General features: G+C 35.7%; 1 protein-coding gene across 1 annotated transcript in view; it reads right to left on the bottom strand.

Moving 5' to 3' along the window:
* Nucleotides 1-1,438: 1,438 nt before the first annotated feature.
* ODAD2 (outer dynein arm docking complex subunit 2) overlaps nt 1,439-20,890 on the bottom strand; it is a 90,582-nt gene continuing 71,130 nt past the window's right edge. Inside the window, exon 20 of the mRNA XM_068673640.1 lies at nt 1,439-2,035. Coding sequence (XP_068529741.1) covers nt 1,922-2,035 — 114 coding nt within the window. The 3' untranslated portion in view covers nt 1,439-1,921. The remainder of the gene's footprint in view (nt 2,036-20,890) is intronic.

Here is a 20,890-nt window from a genome sequence, read left to right as displayed (position 1 = left end):
CTGCTCAGAGGCATATGGGCTACCAGCGTGAGTGTGAGTGTCAAGCTGAGGCCATTTAATTGTCAGGAACATGACATTTATTGCCCTGACGCCTGTATCATAAAATTAAGTTTACTTTAGAACTTATTCCATATGAAATCCATGTTAAACAGTCAAGAGTGCCTTGAGAGGTCATGTTAAGGACAACAATTATTGTCAGGGAGTTTTTTTCCCCTACTTCAGTAAAAAGAATAACACACCAGTTTATGTACTTTTGTAAGCAAGACAGCAACAAGCTGTTTGTATCTACAGCTTCTCTTGCAGGAACAAATGAATAAATAAATAATACCAAGCCTCTCCTCTTCCAAATTAGTCAATTACTATTTAAAAGTATTTTTGCATACGCAACGTAGCATACACTACTACAGCAGTGACATCAGTGTGATAATATGGATGTATTGATTTAAAATAACTTATCATGTCTATGGGGCTGAGCTGGCAAATAATTAAAATACTATTAACTTGGTCATGGGTTGCTGACAAAACTTGTGACAACCCCATGACTACGTTGGTGTTTGCACTTACCAAAAAATACTAATTGGATTAATATTTTCATCTCCAGACTGTCAGCACCTGCCCATAGTTTATTTCCTTAAAGACACTCTTTACACCTTCCCTAAGGAACCAATGTAATCTTCTTTCTCAGGACTATATTAGGCTTCTAAAATGAAATTTTAAATGAGCCTTTGTGTCTGCTTTAGAGAAAACACAAATGAAAGTTGGATTTGCATGATGCTTTCATTCGAAACTTCTGCTAAAAGTAAAATCAGTTGCTTTTAGTAGCCTTGCCAGTTAGAGGAACAATAATTGAATTAAAAACTGCTTCCAAAACAAGAAAATAGTTAATTACTATGGGAAGTAAAAAAAAAAATCATTCAGAAGCAAGTACTTGACAAACACAAGTTATGTGAACATTTGCTGTAGTTTTTTTTGTTTTCCAGTTTTGTCAGATGTCTGTGTTTGTAATTAAAACATTACTGCTCTCAAAGAAAATGTTAGTATTATTTGTTGAGCATGGTATGCAGAGAGGGTCTCCTTGCTATAATGTCAACAACTGATTATATGATTATTGAAATTAGCTCTAATTTTAATATAATTTTATGCAGAAAATAAAGTAACTACTTCAATACAATGTTGTCCTCAGTTTAGAAATTTAAAAAACAAAAAAAAAAAGAAAACAGATAATGTGTGAACATAAATGTAATACTCTACTTTTATTTATAACTGGTAAATTTTAATTTGACTTAAACACATATGCTAATTAAAACACATTTCACCAGCTACTTATAGAATTAAGCCCTATTTTGTTTCATGTTGGTAGAAACAGGAAATTTGGAGTGATGTCTACTGCTACAGCTGTTTGCAGTACACCAGATGTGAGATTGATGTATCTGTATTTTGCCCTCTCCTGTGAGTTGCAAGTGATCAAACAGGCAAAAACATAATGACAGGATGATTAGACAAATTTAGCACAAAGGAATTATTCGAGACATTCATAAATTACCACCCAACGCCACACATGGTGATGGAAAATGTATTTATTGCAACGTCACAGATACACAAAACCATTTATATCCACAACTAGTTTCAAATACAATCTTACTAATTGTAGAAGGCACCTTAGCCATATCTTATCTGGTAGTCTTTTAAAAGATGCAATACTAAAAGATCCAGAAAACTAGGTGTGAGCATTTTCTAAACCCCAGGTGTGACAAACCGTCAATATAAAAACAAATCCCATTTTCCACAGATGATTTTTTTTTATTAAATTATTCTAATTTAAATGAGCTGTTCTATGACATACCGATGCTAGAAGAAGCAATCGTGCATTGAGATGTAGCTGGATTGCAGAACGAGGGTGTTGGTAAAAGCTGTTGAAGCATCAGCCATACTTCGCTTTTTCTGTTGCTAGAGCCAATCTGCGAATGTTTGCTATGCAACCAGCTGCTGCCTCCTGCAGAGTTTCATCTGTAGAGCCCACCATAGTCAGTAGGAGCTACAAAAATAATATTAAAAAACAGCATAAGAAATACAAAAAGTATGTGATTATTTAAATAGTGTTCAAGTAATATCTTGATCATTAGGATGCATTTACTCACATACATATAAGGAATAAAATACTGAAAATTATATTAACAAAAATCATTGTATTATGTGTCCACATATACACTTATTTTTGTATAGTTTTGTATACCTATATGTATTAATATACACATAGAGCACAACACTTTATATCTTATCACATTTGTACCTGCAATATGATATTTCATGTCCAATTTTCTATTTATTTTATCACATCTGCCTATTGGATCTGACTTGGATTTTTTTCTTGAAAGTAGAAATTGTGTACATGTTAATCGAAATCATGGTTTCTCCTGAGGGCATACTAGTATATTTGTACCTGCTCAACATTTTTAATAAACAAAACCATGCACTTTTTTTTTTGCTTTTTTTTTGGCTTTGATCATAAAACTGGATCCATGTGAAGGGATGAAGGGACCCCCGTGTCCCATTGACTGTAGTAGGTTTCTTTATTGCCACAGGAAAGCACTCACTTTAAACTGCTTGAGGGATACAGATCTGGGCATGCCATTCTTATATATTTGCATGTAAAAGTGAAAAAACAAAAGCTCAACAAAGGCACCAAACGTTTGGAGCAGATTCAGCTCTTCAGTCATGTGGAGTAGATTCTTTACTCTGGAAGTCATTCAATTTTTTCAATGGAAATTCCCTTGGAGTAAGGTACTGTTCAACACAAGCGTGACATAGCACAGGCCTTGATGATAAAACATTTTTACATATCAGAAAATCATTAATAATGGTTTTGGATCTCTTTTCCTTAGTGTGTTGCAAGTCAGTGATGCAACTGCAACTGCAATATATGTTGGAAAACAGAAGAGTCTTGCCTAGCTTAAATCAGCTCCACACAATCCTCACATTTCTGAAAATCTGCCAAGCTTAATGTGCGTCCAGGTATTTCGAAGCTCAGACAGCTCTAATTAAAACCTATATTTTCAGTCTGCAATACTTAGGATTCTGTGTTCACCCAAACAATGTTGAGTCAAACCACAAAGAAATCTGTTATCACTCAACTCCAGAGCATATTTTTCATACAGCTAAAATATTACATAAAATTATGAACTGCTAAATATAAAAGTATAAATTGAATGCAGACATCAAATTCATATGCTACCTTTTTCTAACCTTCCAGCAATCATGAGGCATGGGCCACAGCTGCACACATATGGCATTTGCTTATAGAGATCAAAGCATTTTATACTTGAGGAAGTATTTGTGTTAGCCAAATGTACAAAACAAGCATCTTGCCAGTCACCTTTCACCCTTTGACCCTTATATGTAACTTGTAAGAGTGCCTGTAATATGCCTGAATTATGTCAAAAAGAGTATTATGTAAATGAAGCATCAAATATTTTTTTTCCAGCAATTCTTCTTCCTATAATTTCCATTAGTGTAATAAACTGCCTATGTCCAAATAGTTAAATAAGAGCTCTCAAGTTGTGAACACTTCTGAAGGGCTATACCGGAGGTGTATGCATCCAGTGACAGTATAGAAGAAAAGAAGACAATTAAAGATAAAGGTTTATATTCTTGTGCTTTATTTGCAGGCAAATTCTGGCCAGGTTCAGCAGCCAGTGAAGTCGGGGGAGGTTTCACCACTGACTTCGGCTGGTGGCACGACAAAGCAGGATGGCTCTGTGCAGTGATCAAGCTGCCCTACAAAGCACGAAGGCCAGAATGCAAGTCTTATCAGACACCTGCCTTAAAAGAAATCCCCCTGAATGAAGTTCTTTCTTCCTTGCTAATTTCCACCAGCTGATTTCTCATTAACTTAAAATGCTTCTTTGGGTGCCTTACAACATTGTTGTATAACTTACAGAGGGAAACTGGTATAGATCCTTCATGTCCCTGACTCAAAACCAAAAATACGTATGCACATACTGTTTGTACGGTGGTTTTGGTAATGCCATAAGTTTCAAATTTGGGAGCAAGGAAACTATATGCCATATGTGATTATTCACTGCGTCTTCACAAACCCAGTGCAAGGTTTTTTCAGTGTATAGTGTGCAACTCAAACTTCCATAATAAATTCAACATGAGATTTTTTTATCAGTTCTTGAGAGTAGACATCCATCATGAAATTAATATTTTTTGGAGATATATTGTTTAATGGAAATATAGCAAAAAGTAAAAATAAGCCTTTGCCTTTGTTATGACTCCATGCTAGGTAGTCTTCAATACAAGGTTATTTATTTCTTCTTTTAGCCACCACTTCTGGGCTCAGAAAACTTAGGAAAATAAATACTTTTTTTTTTTTTTTTTTTTTTTTTTTTGTCATTTTCCATGGTGAGCTCAATATCAAGCAATGACAATGGCAGTGGTGGGGGCTGGAGGGGGAGGGTTGTCTCTGATTTTTATTGCTGCTGCATGTTGGAGAATCAGAATTTGGTATCGAAGAAGAACACATTACAGAACATGAATTCAAGGTACCTTTGCAGATGCCTAAAGAATTAGTGGTATGCAACAATACAAACAGCAATTTTTATAAAAATCTTAAGACTGATTTTTTCCTTCTGAGTTTGGGGGATCAAGGATCAGTTGTTCTCTAATTTCTCATTCTTCTCAATCACTTGTCAGTTGCAACATCCACAAGAACTGCCACATTATACAAAATCCTGTACTACAGCACCTCAGGATTTTCAGAATATAACTTCAAAGAAATATTCCTGGAAACACAGTCTTATACAGTTGCTGTCTCTGGGGACTGAAGATATACAGCACTATTTTCCAGTCAACTTATTCCATGTGTTAACAAGAGGGCAATTGCAAATGTTATTAAAAATGCAAAATATTTCAGTGTAAGTAGGTGATTATAAATTTAGGAATTTAACTTCAAAGATTTGGATATAAATGCTATCTTAAATGAAATAAAATGTTATTCTTTTCTTATACACCAGCAAAGTTACAATTCTCTTGCTTTCTAACTGCCACTTCTTGCCCTTTTGTGGGTTCGGTTCAATTGACTGGCAATTTGGGTCACCAGTCCAAAATTCAGCTATGGAAACGTAAGCATAGATAGTATCCACAGATCATATCCACACATTACATGTATTTGGCAAGTCCAAGAGAGCTTTTTTTTTTAATTATTATTCCAATGTGCAAGTGCAATATTACATGTCCTTCTTCTTGATGCAGTGTCCTTGAACTTCATGTATCCCTTCCCCTCACTGTTCAGGTATTGTTTTCTGACACATGTAAATGTTAACAGATGTGAGAAACAGTAAAAAGCATGTGGTATAAATGCTTCTTTCTGGCACATAAGAGGCACTTTCCATAGACAGAGAAAGCATTTGCAGTACTATGTAGACTTCATTTTCAGTTGGCAGGTATCTATATTCTAAGGCAACAGTCCAAAATTTTTTGCACAGTTAGCACGTCATACCAGCAAATAAGCACAAATACAAGCTGTTTGGAGAACGTACAGAGCATATGTAGCATTTACGGGTTCCAAAAGCAGGAGTAATGCACAGCCAAATCATTTAAATATTCAGAACAATTAAGAAGATTTTGCTGTTACTATCCCAGCTTTAAAATACAACTGTGCGGCTCCATTAGTGTAGCACAATCACAGAGTAACTCTGAATGGAAGCGGTCTCAGAAGTCTCTCATCCAAGGCTGTGCTCAAAGCAGGGTCAGCCCTGAGATTTATACCAGATTGTTCAGGGTTTTATTCAGCTCAATCTTGAAAATCTCTGGGGTCACAGACTGCACAGCCTCTTTAGGCAACCTGTTGCAGGGTTTGTCCCCAGAGATACAAGGCTTTCCCTATATTCAGTCTCTCTTCTTTCGGTTTATGCCTGTTGCCTCTCATTCCCCAGCCATGTATCACTGTGAAAACTTTGCCACATCTTTTTGATGACTGACCTCCTTGTAAGTACTGGAAGACTGCTATTAAGTCCATCTGAAGCTCTCTCTTCTCCATGCTGAAATAAACACTTCCCTCAGTTTGTCCTCACAGGGCAAGTGCACCAGCTCTTCACCATCCTGGTGGCACTGTGACAAACTAGCTCTGGTTTATCCATGTTTTTCCTATACAGGAAGACCCATAGCTGTGTGCCATATTCCAGGTGAGGTGTAGTGGGAAGAATCACTTCCCTCAACCTTCTGACTGTGCTCCTGGTAGTAGAGCCCAGTACTGTGCCTTCTTTCTTGTCAGGACACACTGCTAGCTAAGGCTGTCTTCTGAAACCTCCATACCCTTTTCAATAAAACTCCCCCACTACCAGTCAGTCTTTAGCCAACATCACTGCAAGGACAAGTGCAAAGGCAAGTATGAGTCCTTCTCAGGCACAGGACTTGGCCTTTGTCTTTGGCTGAATTTTGTAATGTTCCTGTTGATGTGCTCCAACCCCTACCTTTGGTCAATGTATGTTGACTGTTGCCAGTCACTGTCCCCTTCCTGGGTCCAGAAATGTGTTCCAAGAAGATTCTTCCCATAGTTTCCCCAGAGACCAATGTGAGGCTGACCAGGCTGTAGTTTCCTAGACTGGGAGGAGGAACTGTTGCTCTGAAGACATGCTTGGCAAATCCTCATTGCTGTGTCTTATGCTGCTGGCATACCAAAGTCATAACAATTGTTCTTCAGGGCAACAGTAAGAAGTAAGGGTGTAAGGCAGAACATTTGCTTGCATGTTCATGCATCACCAGTGATGCTGTCTTCTACTGGTTGCAAGCACAGCCTCCTTACAGTAGTATCTCTACAGTCACAAAATATCCAGTTAAAAATTTGAAAACCCATTTTTTCAAACAAGGTAACACAAGAATCAACAAATAACTTGTAAAAGTGTCCTTCCAACATGGGTATGTTTCCCTGGACAAGTACAACAGTAATAAAAATGGGCTAGCAATTCCTGTTTCTATGAAGATACCTTTCTAGAATTTTTCACTTCTACTGAAGAAGTAGCACAAGGGGATTTTAATGCAGAAAAAGTGCAGACAAGTTTTATATCAATAAATCCTAAATGTGACAAAAACTTGTAAGGAACCATAGTGCCATGACATGGGTAAAATATTCTATAAGTATTCAATTTGCTACTTTCCTTTAGACACAGTAATTGACAGCCTCCAGCCTCACAGGTGGGGGAAGCAGGAAATATAGGAAGTGATATTTTCAGAAAGAATAGTTTGCATGTATTCTTCTTCAAATAAGGGGTTAGTCACTTGATGTTTCTATGAGTTTTCCAAAGCAGTGGACAGTGTAGAACAACACTGCTGGACAGAGGTTCCCATGCTCATACAAAGCAGATACAGATCAGCCTAAGCTATACTCTGGAGTCTTGTGAACATGAAAGCAAATGATGAAGAAAGAACAACTATTAAAATAATTTTAATATCTTTTTTTTTTTTTCCTATTTTTTGTTTGTTCATTTGTTTGCTTGTTTATGTGTTTCTGCCCTGTAAAACAGATTTTATTAGATTTTTTTTTTTTTTTTCTGATCAGAAGGAAATATGGGCTAACTCCTTCAATAAGATTCATATCTATACTGGGAAGCAAGTCAGAGTTCACATAGAGCTCAAAATTCCTGGAACTAAAGACATTTACTTCAACACAACTGCTGCTTCTATCTGCTGTGCTGGTGATGACATCTTGTAGATTGACATAACATTTCCAGTTGGTGGTAGGACTTGCCATTTCTTTTTTTAAATTTAGATTTAGTATCTGACTTCTTTTACATGCAACATTTCCTAAAGGATACTAAATTTCTAGCACTGTGATTTTCTAATTGCGTAACACTTCTTTTCCAAAAAAGACATTTTTCACATGCTTTTTATAAACCTAACCTAAAAAATACTTTAAATAAAAGCATATGGTGGAAGCTTATCCAAGAAAGTATCAGTCTAGATCCAGGCAGCATTTTGCTAACTTTCAACACCATATTGCACACTGGAAAATATTAAAGCACCTACTTTGAGTGTTATGTTACACATATTCCTATGAAAATATTTCTTAAAAAATTAGATTATAAATAATAAATCATACTCTACAATCAAAGCATAATGAAGATTAAGCTGTCAGTTTCTAAATTAAAATTCAGGCCCATTTCCTGATTTCTTCTTTCAGTGGAGTGAAAGGATGTCCCATGTACCAAGCACAGCCTCCTAAGAAGATGCTCAAGCAAGTTCTGCGGTGTTTTCCTTTTTTTTTTTTTTTTTTTTCTTCTCCTCACATAACACAAAGAGAATAGATTTCAGATGTGAAGTCTTTGGGCCAGGGAACACTGAGTTAGTAGAGGTAGAAAATCCTGTACCACAAGGCAAAAGTCAAAGGCAAAAGATGGGCAGGGCAGACACCCACTGTGCTGACACAAGACCTCACACAAGACCTCTCCTCTCCAGGACTAAAGTCGGAGCAGCCCCTGACGTGGCCCACTTCACGCTGAATGCAAAGAGGAGGAACTGAAACACTCTGGCTGGGCTGGGTGAAATCCTAGCAAAATCCCACCTGGCTTCTTTTCCTTTCCTCTTTCATTTCTGTCTTTCCTCTTCTCTCTCCCCTGAAACACATTTCCATTCTAGCAGCCATGCATAAAGGGTAACAACCCTTCAGTGTCAAGTCAGGCAGACTAGGGGATGAGAAGGTCCAAATGATGCAGCTTAAGCTAAGGTACACCTGAACACAGGGGCAGTCAGCTGGCTGGGAAGGAGCTCTCTCTTCTTTCTCATCTTTCCCTTATTCCTTAAAACAAATAAAGAAGCAAAAAACAGTGAAGGAGAGTGCAGGGGGACACCTGTATCCTTTCTGCAAACAGCTGCAGGACATGTTAGGGTGGAAACAAACTTGTCTGCAGTTTGTGGTGTACTTCCAGGTATTAAATCACCTCACCTGCTTTAGAACTTAGGACTTACCCTTTGCAAGTGATTACTTTTTTCTGTGTGACTGCCTGTGACAAAGCAGCTGTTAGGTAAGATGAATCCTATGAGATGCTGGGAAACAAGGGAGAAAGAACAGGATGGCTTGACAGATCCTGTGAAGAATTCTGAACATCTAATTATGATACACTGTAATAAGATGTTTACTATTTCTTTAGAAATAAACAGTTTCAGTGAACTTCAACCGATTTTCATGGTAGATCCGCAATTTAAAATTCTTCTGCATACAGGTCCCCCTCGTCCTCCTCTTATTACAGCCAAACTTAAGAGCATTTGGGTCTTTCTCCAACACAGCTGAATTGTGTTTACTACACTCTTGAATAGAAGTCCTCTTGGACAAACACTAAGAAAATAATAGAGATATATGTATATAGCTCTCCTACTGTCCAATAAGGCTAAATGTGGCATTGCTTCACTTGTTGGAAAAACACATAAAACCTGAATGCCTATAGGAAATTATAACATGGTACACACTCTAAATACACATACATACTCGCAAGTTTATATACATGTAGAAAATATGAACAAAATGCTCTTCAGCTCTTTTTATACCTCATCTGTATTAACTGTCTATTTCATATAATCATATTATTATTTAGGGGAGGGCACCCCACTTCTGCACAAAGACATAACAAAAGGGCAGAGAATTCTGATTATCAATGACAAGGAAAATGTGAATAAAATGCTATCTGGTAAAATGCAGAAAGGTTTTAAAACTTTGTAAACTTGCAGGCCATCTTAGAATACACTAAATTGGAAGGTTTTCCCATCTCAGGTTGTTAGTCATTGGACTTCAGAGGGATATTTCCCACAATTTCAGATGTAACTGAATATAAACATATAATGGAAAGGTAATATAGCTAAATAGAACCAGCAGTAAAAACGCCTTTGAATCGTTGTTTAAAAGGTAGGATTATATGCAACCAATCAGGGTCCTTAAGGGTGGATAGTTTGAATCTACATTCAGCTGTTAGAAGTTTGGTGCAATATTAAGAAAGAATTCAATCATCATGAGCATTCCAACGTACAAAAGTCTTACAGGATATGAAATTCATCCCACAAAAAGCAATAGACAGATCTGATAATCCAGAAGTGATGAAGCCCAAGGTCTTACAGCACAGTTTTATTTGAACCACTTTCTCTATTTTATTTTTATTTCATTGTAGTTTTCAAGAGAAGATTAACATATAAAAGGCTCTTGGTGGGACAGAGAGAATAAAGAACTTTCTCATAACATCAATACAGTGACATAAAAAAAGCTTTTTTCAATTCACTGGAAATTCATTGTATTAAAACAGGAGCCTGCTTACTTGCTACGTGTAATGGGCGTTCAAAACAGTAGGCTTATGCCATGGATGTTCTTTTCCTTTCAAAATTTAGTCTGATTCTGTAACATGTTGGGGATTATCCTTCCCTTATTTTGCTGCAACCTGACCAATTTTTCTTTTTATTCCCTGCTTATTTTCAGTATGTATCTTATATGTCTGTTTTTTCACATTTTGCTTTCTTTTTCATTTTACAGGAGCGCAACTTTTACCTTGCCCTTCCTTCCCAAATACTACTGAGGAGATAGTACAGGAAATTGAAAAAAGATCTGCTAATTCAGTTTTAGTTTTCCAATTATATATTTTTTTAATTACTATTAATATGAATACTATTATTTTGTCTCTGTCTGTCTGTCTCTAGCAGTCATATAAAAGCTTCATGGAAGCCAAGAGAGGGCAGATGCAAATAAACTCTCAGGAACGAGTCAGAGAAAAAAAAGCTGTCCAGGAACCCACACATATGGTTCTGCTTGACTTCTCAGCAATACCCTGAAAAAATCACGCATTTAGTTCTTTAGTTTACCTGTTATTCTTGAAGTGCACCATAACCAGTCTGTCTTTAAACATTGAACTGCAGCAAAGAGAAACAACAATTTCCAGACTACTGACAAACTTTGCAGTGTTTATCTCAAGCTGTATCTTAGACTGAGAACAAGGTCCAAAGCCTTACTGTACTAGTATTTTAAAAGTACGTTACATCTACTGGTATTGCTGGACTGACTTCAAACTCTCTTCTGTATTCAATTCCAAGTACTGATTTTGATCTCTAAAGTCAATATGGATTTAGATCCAATGGTCTCAGTGTCTGTCTCGCTGCCTATGTACGATCATAATAATCAAAACCAGTGGGATGCTTTTGCTAGTAAACATTACATATCAAAGTCTGGGGATAAAAGCAGGACAGCCATACTGTAGACCCATGCAATAGCATTTATTTCAAATAACAAGATAAAGTATTTTAAAGACTTTTTTTTTTTTGGTAGTGTACTGGAAGACTGATCTATAATCTCATGTTTTGAGATGTGTGGGTGGCAACAGTGCATACATTTACATAAACTGGAAGCAGACTGGCATTGTTCGATTTATGGTCTGTTTTTAAACTAGCAAATGTACCAGAGAACATTCAATTAGAACACTTTATGAAACTAGCACTATTATATATATAGATAGTCAAAATTAATAAATGACTCCTGTAATTTTTTCTGGGTAGATTCCAAGATGAGAGTGTAGAATTTAATAACAATAATTTAATTATTATTTAATTTTTCACATTTGGATCTCCTCCTAACTGAAGTTAATTTTCCAAAACAAATAATGTAAAATAAGAATAAGCACATATATAACTACACTATCCCTTTGGATAAACCTACGATGTCTTCCAGTCTGGAAAGACAGTAATTTATCTTAGGTCAAAGCATAAATGATTGTATAGATAGTATGAACACAGCTCAGCTTTATTCATACAAATACAAAATTCTGAACGTAAGAAAGCACAAAATGACCCAGGACCTTTCATGGACAAAAGTCTGTGTATAGCCCACATTTTATTTTCTATCTTTAAATTTCAAAAGTTTCTTGTCTTTCCTTGTTTTCTACTTTGTAAGTTTTTGCTTTGGATTACAGAGTGAGGTGAGCTGCAGGAATATTTTTTTCTTTTCTTTCCTCTCTTAAAATTGATATTCACATTTGCTGAAGTCTGTATATACTATCAATTTTTGTATTACTCTTTTTTTTGGTCACTACTATTGTGATGTATGGAGGACTACACACACAGAATTGAATATATGGTATCAAGTCAAAAAATAGAAGCAACAATGAACACAGAGTGGAAGTTACTACTTTTTCAGATTGTAAAACTGCTTCTATTTTGTTATTAGACAAGAACATAAGGAATGAGTTATTTTACATTGAGGATTCAACTTCCTTAAGTCAACCCAAATTTCTGAATGAGTTGAACATTGCTTTATGAACAATGTCTGATATAGTGATCATAAAATATATTTACAAGTGCTGGAAATTTGTATGCTTTCATAAAGGGTATGCTGTGGAAAAACATTACCATGGACATTTATTGTCACAGACAATTTTTTTTTTTCCAGGTCATATTCAACCAAACTACTTGTAATTTGCATATAGTTTACAAGAGTGAAGTTAGACAGAAATTTTTCAAAAAAAGAAACATCTCTCCAGAAGCAGTCCAGGATTTACGCTGGCCATTGTTTGAGTGGCTGCTGAATTTTTGAAGCTCTGTGAGATCAGAGATTTTTAAAGACACTACATAGCCTGCAAGCAGGCAATAATACCTGCCTGCCGTGTCTATGCCTGTCAGGAAATACTAGGGGCCTTCATCTGCTTCCTTCATCTTCTAAGGACATAACTATGACATAGGGAATTAGAAATACATTAATGGAAGTTAAATCTAAAACTTTCATTGGATTAGAGAAAAAGTCTATTATTCAACCTTTCTATTAATTGTTCAACTTTATTTCCAGGCTTCAAATTTTGGGGATGTTTTGGCTCATTTGTTTGCTTGGGCATTTTTAATTTTCTAAATAGAAAATTCTAGTTATGCTTAGGCAAGTGGAGGTTGTAGCACAAGTATAAAAGCTCTGGCAGAGCTGGTTAAAACATGTGGGGGAAGATGTGAAAATTAATTTTCTAAAAACATGCAAACTTATATTTTATTATGGAAGAAAAAAAAAATCATGTGGACTTCCTAGAAGAATGCTACTATGGCAGAAAGCTAAAAAGAATCCCTATTGATACTCTAAACTCTGCATGGTGGTCACTTTGTATTCCAGGTAGCATGAAAAGGTTGAAAGGTTGGTTTACCAGCTACCCAAAATATTATTTCATAATGCTGATGTTAGCACAAGCACACTAATAACAGAATTTTGGATGATTGGGGGTGAGAATACTTGGGGCACATTGCAGCATAACTATGACACTATGGGGAAGCTGGTGTAAACCAAAGCACTACTCTTTGAAAAGGGAATATTCTCTTTTCATCCTTCAGTTTCCAACTGAAAAAAAAAGAAAAAAAAAGAAAAAAAAGAAAAAAAAACACTACTTTTTCAGAAAAACACTTCATCACATGCTTGAATCATGATAAAAATAAGGTGCTTATCAACTCTTGCATCTTTATGTAGAATAGTGTTTGTTAAAGAGTGGTTTCTAGAAAACAATTCCCTCATACGCATCTGTGATACTCAAGAATTAAATAAAATAACAGTTCTTCTCCTCACTCCCTAGGAAGTTTGCATGAATTTAAAGACAAATAATTCTTATGCAAATTACATGAGAATTCTGGCATAATGAGATGAAGAGCAGAGAGATTACCAGAAACAGCCTGAGCAGTCAGAAGCAAACCCAAGATCCAAAGTCCGGACTTCAGGGTGTCCTTAACACTATGTTACAATGGATTTTTATTTGTCCAAGGACATTACTGCCTTGCCCAAACATGGGCCTATTTTTAGTGCTAACAAATTGTTACTGAATGTCCCTTTGCATCTGCTGCACATGTGTAGCATGCCGTAGGGTCTCTTGTAGTACATGCAATGCTTTCATGAACGATAAAAAATTTGTACTGAGCTGTAATGTACTTGTACTGGAGATTTGGCATGTCTCAGTATTGTGAATTGCAGTTTACAATCAGCTGTCACATCTACTGCCATGAAGGACTAAGTATCGTCAGCAAACTTTGCAATCTCACCTTTCACCATCCTTTCCATTATCATTTATGAAATACTGAATGGCAAGATCCCTTGGCTGCAAAACTTGATCCTAACTCCTAATTCCTACACTTTGAGTCCTCATTTCTAACCAGTTATTTTTTCTTTCTAGGATTTTGCCTCCCCATGACATGGCAGTTTGAATTCTTTATGAGTCTTTGGTGAAGAGTTCTGTTGAATGCTCTCTTAAAACCCAAGAGGAGCAAATCCAACACTTAAAAATAGCAAGAGGATTACTGCACATGGATAAAATTATATGGCAACTGATGAGAAGATGAAATGCTTTATGAAGCAAAATACTAATAAAGTATTATCTCTACAGTGAACGTCCAAGAAATCCAGGACAAAAGTATGATGGACCTCGGTGAGATATATACGCACTCCATAAAGCCTACAATGGAGTAGCTTAGGCTAAAATAAAGCCTAAGTCCAGCAACTACGTCTTTGCATTTCTGTATAGGAGGTAAGCCAGTCTAATGACTTTGGGATTTGTTCAGGTTTCACAGGTACAGTGTACACAGATAAAAAGAGCAAATTAACCTGAATTCTTCCCACATACAAGACAGGCAGTAGGCATGTGATAGTGAAAGAGAGGACCTCCTCAGGGCAGTTCTGGTTTTAGGTGTTTTAAATACGTTTTGGTGATCTTTAATGTAAGCACATTGTCACAGGAACCTATATTACGTATCTCACCCTGAGTCCAGTGGTTGGAACTGTAATACATGCATGGCAGGAAGGAAGTACCTTTATGCACGACTAGTTTCTCAGTTCTATACCATGGACAGTTTATTGATTTTTACCTTTATTTTCAACAGAAATGCAATGAGTAGACTAGGTACAATCTAAATTCACTTACTATCTAGCTTTCTGGATTCCCCAGATGGAAAGATAATGTATAATTTGCAATATATCAGGCTCCTTCGGTAATTGACTAGAAATACTGACCAATATTTTCTTACTTTAACATTCATTTTTTCTTCAAAACTTCCAGAGATTAAAAGTTATCATAAACAGTTGCAAGAAATCCTGCACTGATTAGTAGCTGGTAAATACAGTCAATTATGATTCTTTGAGATAAATATAAATGAGATTTCAAATAAAATGAAGTCATATGGGTCTAGCAGAAGTTATCTTTTAGCTTTTATATACAATGGGTGTTTATATAATCACCATTGCAACTATGATTCACAATCTGATCCAGCCCTCACTGAAGTCAGTGACACAATCCTCATCGAGCTCATGCTCCTTAGAAACACAGTCAAGTCTATAGACTATGCCAAAATACAGAAACATTAACACTAGGGCTCATCTCATAATCTACACATTACAAAAGGACTTCTCCTTTGAATTTATACCTTGAAAGTGACAGCAGTAAGATGTGCCATATTACTAAAAGATAGTGCAGAGTGCTCTTTGAAATAGCAACATAAAAGAGATTACAATGACTAGGGCTCGAAGCCAAGTGTAACTGAGTGATAGATTCTGCTGGAAAAAAAAGAAGAAAAAAGAAGTTTTCATAGATGACAACATACAACGCATACTTTGGTCCACTAAGGACTCCTGAGCAACAATTCAGCCTCTATTTGTCTATATGTGTAAGTATGAATCTATGCGCATGTGTATATATTTTTCTTATTATTTCTTATACTCATCTTCTTTGAATAGCTTCTTACATAAAAGGAAACTATTTTTGATCAGCTGAATGCCAAAAATAATTACCTGGCATTATGCCCTTGTGCATTAAGCCCAGTACCTCTCATATTCTAATTATTAGAATTCATAATTCTAATATCTGCCAATGTTGCCATTATTCCATAAATATTAAAATATTTCAATATTCTTCTTTCTTATTAATGCCAAATTAGAAAGAAATATTTCACATAGTCACAAGGATAAGACTTGGTACAGGGAGTTAAACAACGGCAAGAAGCCGCTCCGTGTATTTCTGTGGTTTAGAAAGAGTGCCAAGTCGGAAGGAAAAGACATTCTCTGAATTTTCTAAAGCAAGATAAATACAGAAAAGAAATATAGATGAAAGATGGAACAGCTATCTATGGACTCTGCCAGATTCCTTGGCTTTTTGGCACACCTATTGAAGCTGGCAGACTTAGCCAGTAGCAATCTTTTCCATTAAAAGAAGCAGCATATATTTTGGTTTAACATACTTTGTTTGTGCATTTTTAAGCTTCAAATATGTCTATTTAATTTTTTTTTTTAATGATTCCTTCTGCACAGTTGGCTGCAATCACACTTATTTTAAGCGGCTCATTTATCACTAAAAGAGCTGCAGGGCACAGCTACTGTTAAACAGCTCCAACAAACCTACAGCTTAGTGGGACAAGCTTCTTTTTATAAGACTAAAAGATGTTTAAATTGTGCCAAGAGGAGCTCTATGCCAGCCTCTAGGTTTGTTATCCAAACGTTACTAAATTAGAGGTCTCCTGAAGCACAGGGTTTGGGCAAAGATAAGCTGATCTCCCCTGGGCTGCTGGTTGTTCCCATCTGGAATCAGCCAGATTTTAACAAAACACTTGCTACGTATCATAAACTTTAGTAGTGTGAAATTTTGAAAAATCACCTCACGTCTGAGGCTTAATCTACATTGAAGCCAAACTTCATTACCTTTGGCAAGGTTGCAAAAGCAAAATGTTTTACATATAAGTACCCCTACTTTATGAATGGTGAAGTTCTGCTTTGTTACGAAGGTAGAGGCTTACTGGGTTCTGCTTCCTGGAGCTGAGACTGTAAGGAAAATGTTCACACCCAGCAGTTGCCAACACAACAGAAAATGTAGTGATGTAACATTGTCAGTTATCATTAATCCTTCCGAACCAAAACAAAATATGTCAGTATTGGACTTAGTTTATGGAACCTCTTACATCTGAAATTTCAAAGTGTGATGAGATCAATACATTTGTGGGTGAAGGAACTGGGCATACTTTCTGCAGCCAACAGTCATGCAGCGATTTTGCCATCTAGTGCCCTCTTTCTTAACATCCAAGAACTGCAACAACTAATTTATAAAAAGCAACAGGCACCAACTAGCTTGGAGTACGTGCCAAACACATTGTGTCTCCAGCCTGAACTGTGGAGCCTGGGTAAGCCAACCATGGCAGTTAAAAAGAGGATGCTTCTAAACTGAAAATAAATATGTAAATATGTAAATATGCAAGTATATGTGTATTGTATATACACATAATATACATATAATATAATATAATACACACATGATAATATTTATGTATAGCTATTATATTAAATATTTTGCATTTTTACAAGATATTTTCTTAAACCTTGTTTAATAATGCAAAACTACATTCTGTACTCCTACCAAAGACCAAAAGACCATGCCCCCCCCCCCCAACAACTGAAATCAAATTTTTCTAAAGAAGTAGGTGTCAGTGCTTTTGCATTTCAGTTTCTGAACCTCAGATATACATGGCTTATGACAAAAAGATGTTTTTTGAAAGATTTCAGCAGAAAGTTCTAGCAATTGTCTACCATAGTTTTTAATTCACATTATTTATTTCACAAAGATGGTCTTATGAAAGCATTTTCACATTAAAAAAAAAAATCACCAAAACTTGTAGGGATTTATGATTTTAGCAAACAAAGACCAATATTCTGGAAGCACTGTGTAGTAAAAAACACAAAAATGTATTCTTTAATAAAGTCATTATAAGAAAGTATAAAAGAACTCTCCAAATGGTAGATCTGCTTCTCACAATAACATTCATAAATCATGGTTAAACAAACTATTTTTTATATGTCATAGTATTACATTGAATGAAAGAGCCTATGAGTGATTAATTAACCTTTCTACCATTAAGAATAGGACTCAAAAAGCACAAACACTTTGTACAGTAACTCATAGAACAGTTTAGAAAATACATTATAGCTATTACACCTTGTTTGCCAAAATAAGTTAACAAAATTAAAAACAACCATGCATCTCTTGAGGCTAGAGCACCGTAAGAAGACAAGAATGGATCTGATGTATTAATTAAATACATATATATTCATGAGCATGTATATGTACACATCAAGAAGCATTTTATACACTCTTAGAAGTGCGAGGCTCTGTTTTGCTCCCTTATTATACCAAAGACTTCAACTTAGTTTTCAGCATTACCTGCTCAAGTTCGTACTAGCTACAGCAACCAATATTCTGGGAAGTATCTACAGATACTTCATAATATTAAGAAAATTAAGCATTTCCATGCAGTGCAAGTAATTCAATGAATGAGACCACAGAGAAAGGCTAAAGACCAGTTCTATATGCTGGCAGGTTGAATAGACACTTTCAATATTAAAAAAGGTCAGAACACAAATGGAAAGTCTAATCTGCATTTCAGATATGCACAGTAATTATGGAGGTAATGGTTCCTCTGACCCAAATGTGCTCATATACAATGGAGTAAGAGCAGAAGGAAAAAGACTTGTTCACAGTGCAGGACAAAATACCATCTTCACATGAACTTATCTGGATAACGAAAACAGCTCAGAACAAAACAGAGCTCAACAGATGCTAATGCACTCTGACTATCTGGAAAAAACTGCAAATAGCACCAGCTATGGTTCTCATATGGGTTAAGTGCCTTAAGGACTGATTGACTGGATACTATCTGGTGGCCCTGCTGCCTTGATTTGCACAAAAAGTATATAATCAGTATGTCTTATTTATACTTTCCTTATGATAACTGAGTTGCAGTTATGAATTAGCAGTGCTTGTATCTTGGTTTGCTTGAATTATCAAGTATGAGCAATATAATTTTTTAATAGATGTTTTTCTACCATTTCATTTCTGTCTGTTCACCTCCACCTTTTTTCTTACAAGAATTCTGAGGTCTTGTTCTGATGTAGCTATATGTCACTGCCCAGCAAAGTGAACTACTCAACTGTGATCAATGGCTTTAAGCACCATCACAGTACAGATAAATAAATGAATAAATGACAAATTAATAACATTACTTATTAATTAACTTGTGAGTTCAAGCACAAACTTTACTAAAAGTCAGAACACAAGGACTATCTCAAATGAGATACTGGAAATTACCTCACTGAGAAGATATTCCTAAATGTTTTAAAATATTTATGTGCCACCTGATCAGCTGCTTACAAATGTAGAGTATTCATTGGCAAGCAGAATAGGTGGTTTTTAGCTTCATACTTTACAATCAAAACCACTGGCATTCTTTTCACAGACTTTAATCCATTTGTGTCTACATAATGCAACTCTCAGCCAGTGAACTTGAGTTTTCTAATAAATCATATCTCTGCCAAAAATAGAATCTTCCATTGGGGAAGGCAATATTTTGCTTTAAAGGCATTGTAGGAAGAGTCAGTATGTTTGTCTCTTAAAACTTTCCTCTCTAAAACAATAAAATGTGTGAATAAATTTTGTGCCTGCTTTTAAACTGTGAATGACTCATATCTAAAAGACAGCTAACTCATCTGAGATTTAGAAAGTATATTGACAATTATTAAAATCTGATTTAAAACCCTAAAAAAAAAAGATATCAATTTATTTCAAAAGTTCTAAATTCACTGGTGATTTACATTAGCAATATTACCTTATGTTAATTTTTATCCCTGTGCATGAAAGCCAACATTATAGCACAGAAGGTCTAACCTGGCAAACAGTCAAAGTAGAAAATTGGCCGAATATGAACTTTGAGGGCAATACTGTGGCCAAACAGAATAATGAAAATCTCTGATGTTCAAACAGAGCTTACATAGAAACAGGGAAGTTATTTTACCCGTTTTAAGTATTCATTCAACTATTACTGTAATATTGAATCCTGTTCAGAAGTATGCTGAAATTCAATCCAAAGAAGAAGGTTCAGAAGTAAAGGTTCAGAACTGATCCACCAAAATAAAGAATTGAAAAGATAGAGATTCCATGAGAGATTACACTTATTTAGTTAATTAAAGAGATGACAATGGAATGATTTGATCTTACTCTATAAGAATGTAGATGAAAACAGAACTTATATTGGGCTTTTCAGTTTACAAAGCAACAGTATCATACATGTAATGGCATAGATAAAGTTAGACAAACTTTAGGCTACAAATAAGGTGCAAATGTTTTTATGGGGAAGGTATTTAACTACTGGAAAAAGTTTTGATGGCTCTAGTGGATTTTCCATCGCTGGAATTTTTTAAGTAAAGAGTCAGTGTTTTTCTAAAAGATATACTCTATTCCAAACAGAAATAAATTGAAGCAATGTCTGGTTTGTATGAGCAACACTAGTCAGACTAGACCATTACAATGGTCTCTTCTAGTATTATAGTGTACAATGTAGTACAATAATGTGTGTATCTATGATTATTCAACATGAAAATGGTGTCCAGTTTACAGGACTATAATCTTATTTAGGCTTTTAAAATATTGGCACGTTACCTTTCTTCCAGCCCTGCGAGTTTCCCTGTACTGCACAGCTTGCTGAAAATCAACATTCAAGAGGATATTAATTCAAATTTAGCTGTCTGAAAGCTAGCTGTTTAGTCTGAGTTAGACACCTAGGTCCTTTCTATCTATACTCAATGGAGAAAGCTAGAAACCTTCATGAGTCTATTCCTTCCAGAGACCTTGGGCATCTATTTTCAGCTAGCATAAGTCTACAGGTGCACTTCTCTTTCCATTTGCTACAGAAGGTGTCTTAGTTTAGACTACTTTAAACTCCATACCTAAAAGTGGCCTAAGTTAAATAAAAGGAATCCAGACTTAATACTCCAAAGAACTATTTCAAAATTCCTGGATTCATGTTAGATCCACTAATTTAAAGCGTCTGTCTTTATTAGATCAGTTTAAAGTGTGCTTCAGTTACTGTTGGGCAGATAGTG

The sequence above is a fragment of the Anas acuta genome, chromosome 2 (genome assembly GCF_963932015.1).
Source record: "Anas acuta chromosome 2, bAnaAcu1.1, whole genome shotgun sequence".
Lineage (NCBI taxonomy): Eukaryota > Metazoa > Chordata > Aves > Anseriformes > Anatidae > Anas > Anas acuta.
This window is presented reverse-complemented; position numbering and strand designations above follow the sequence as displayed.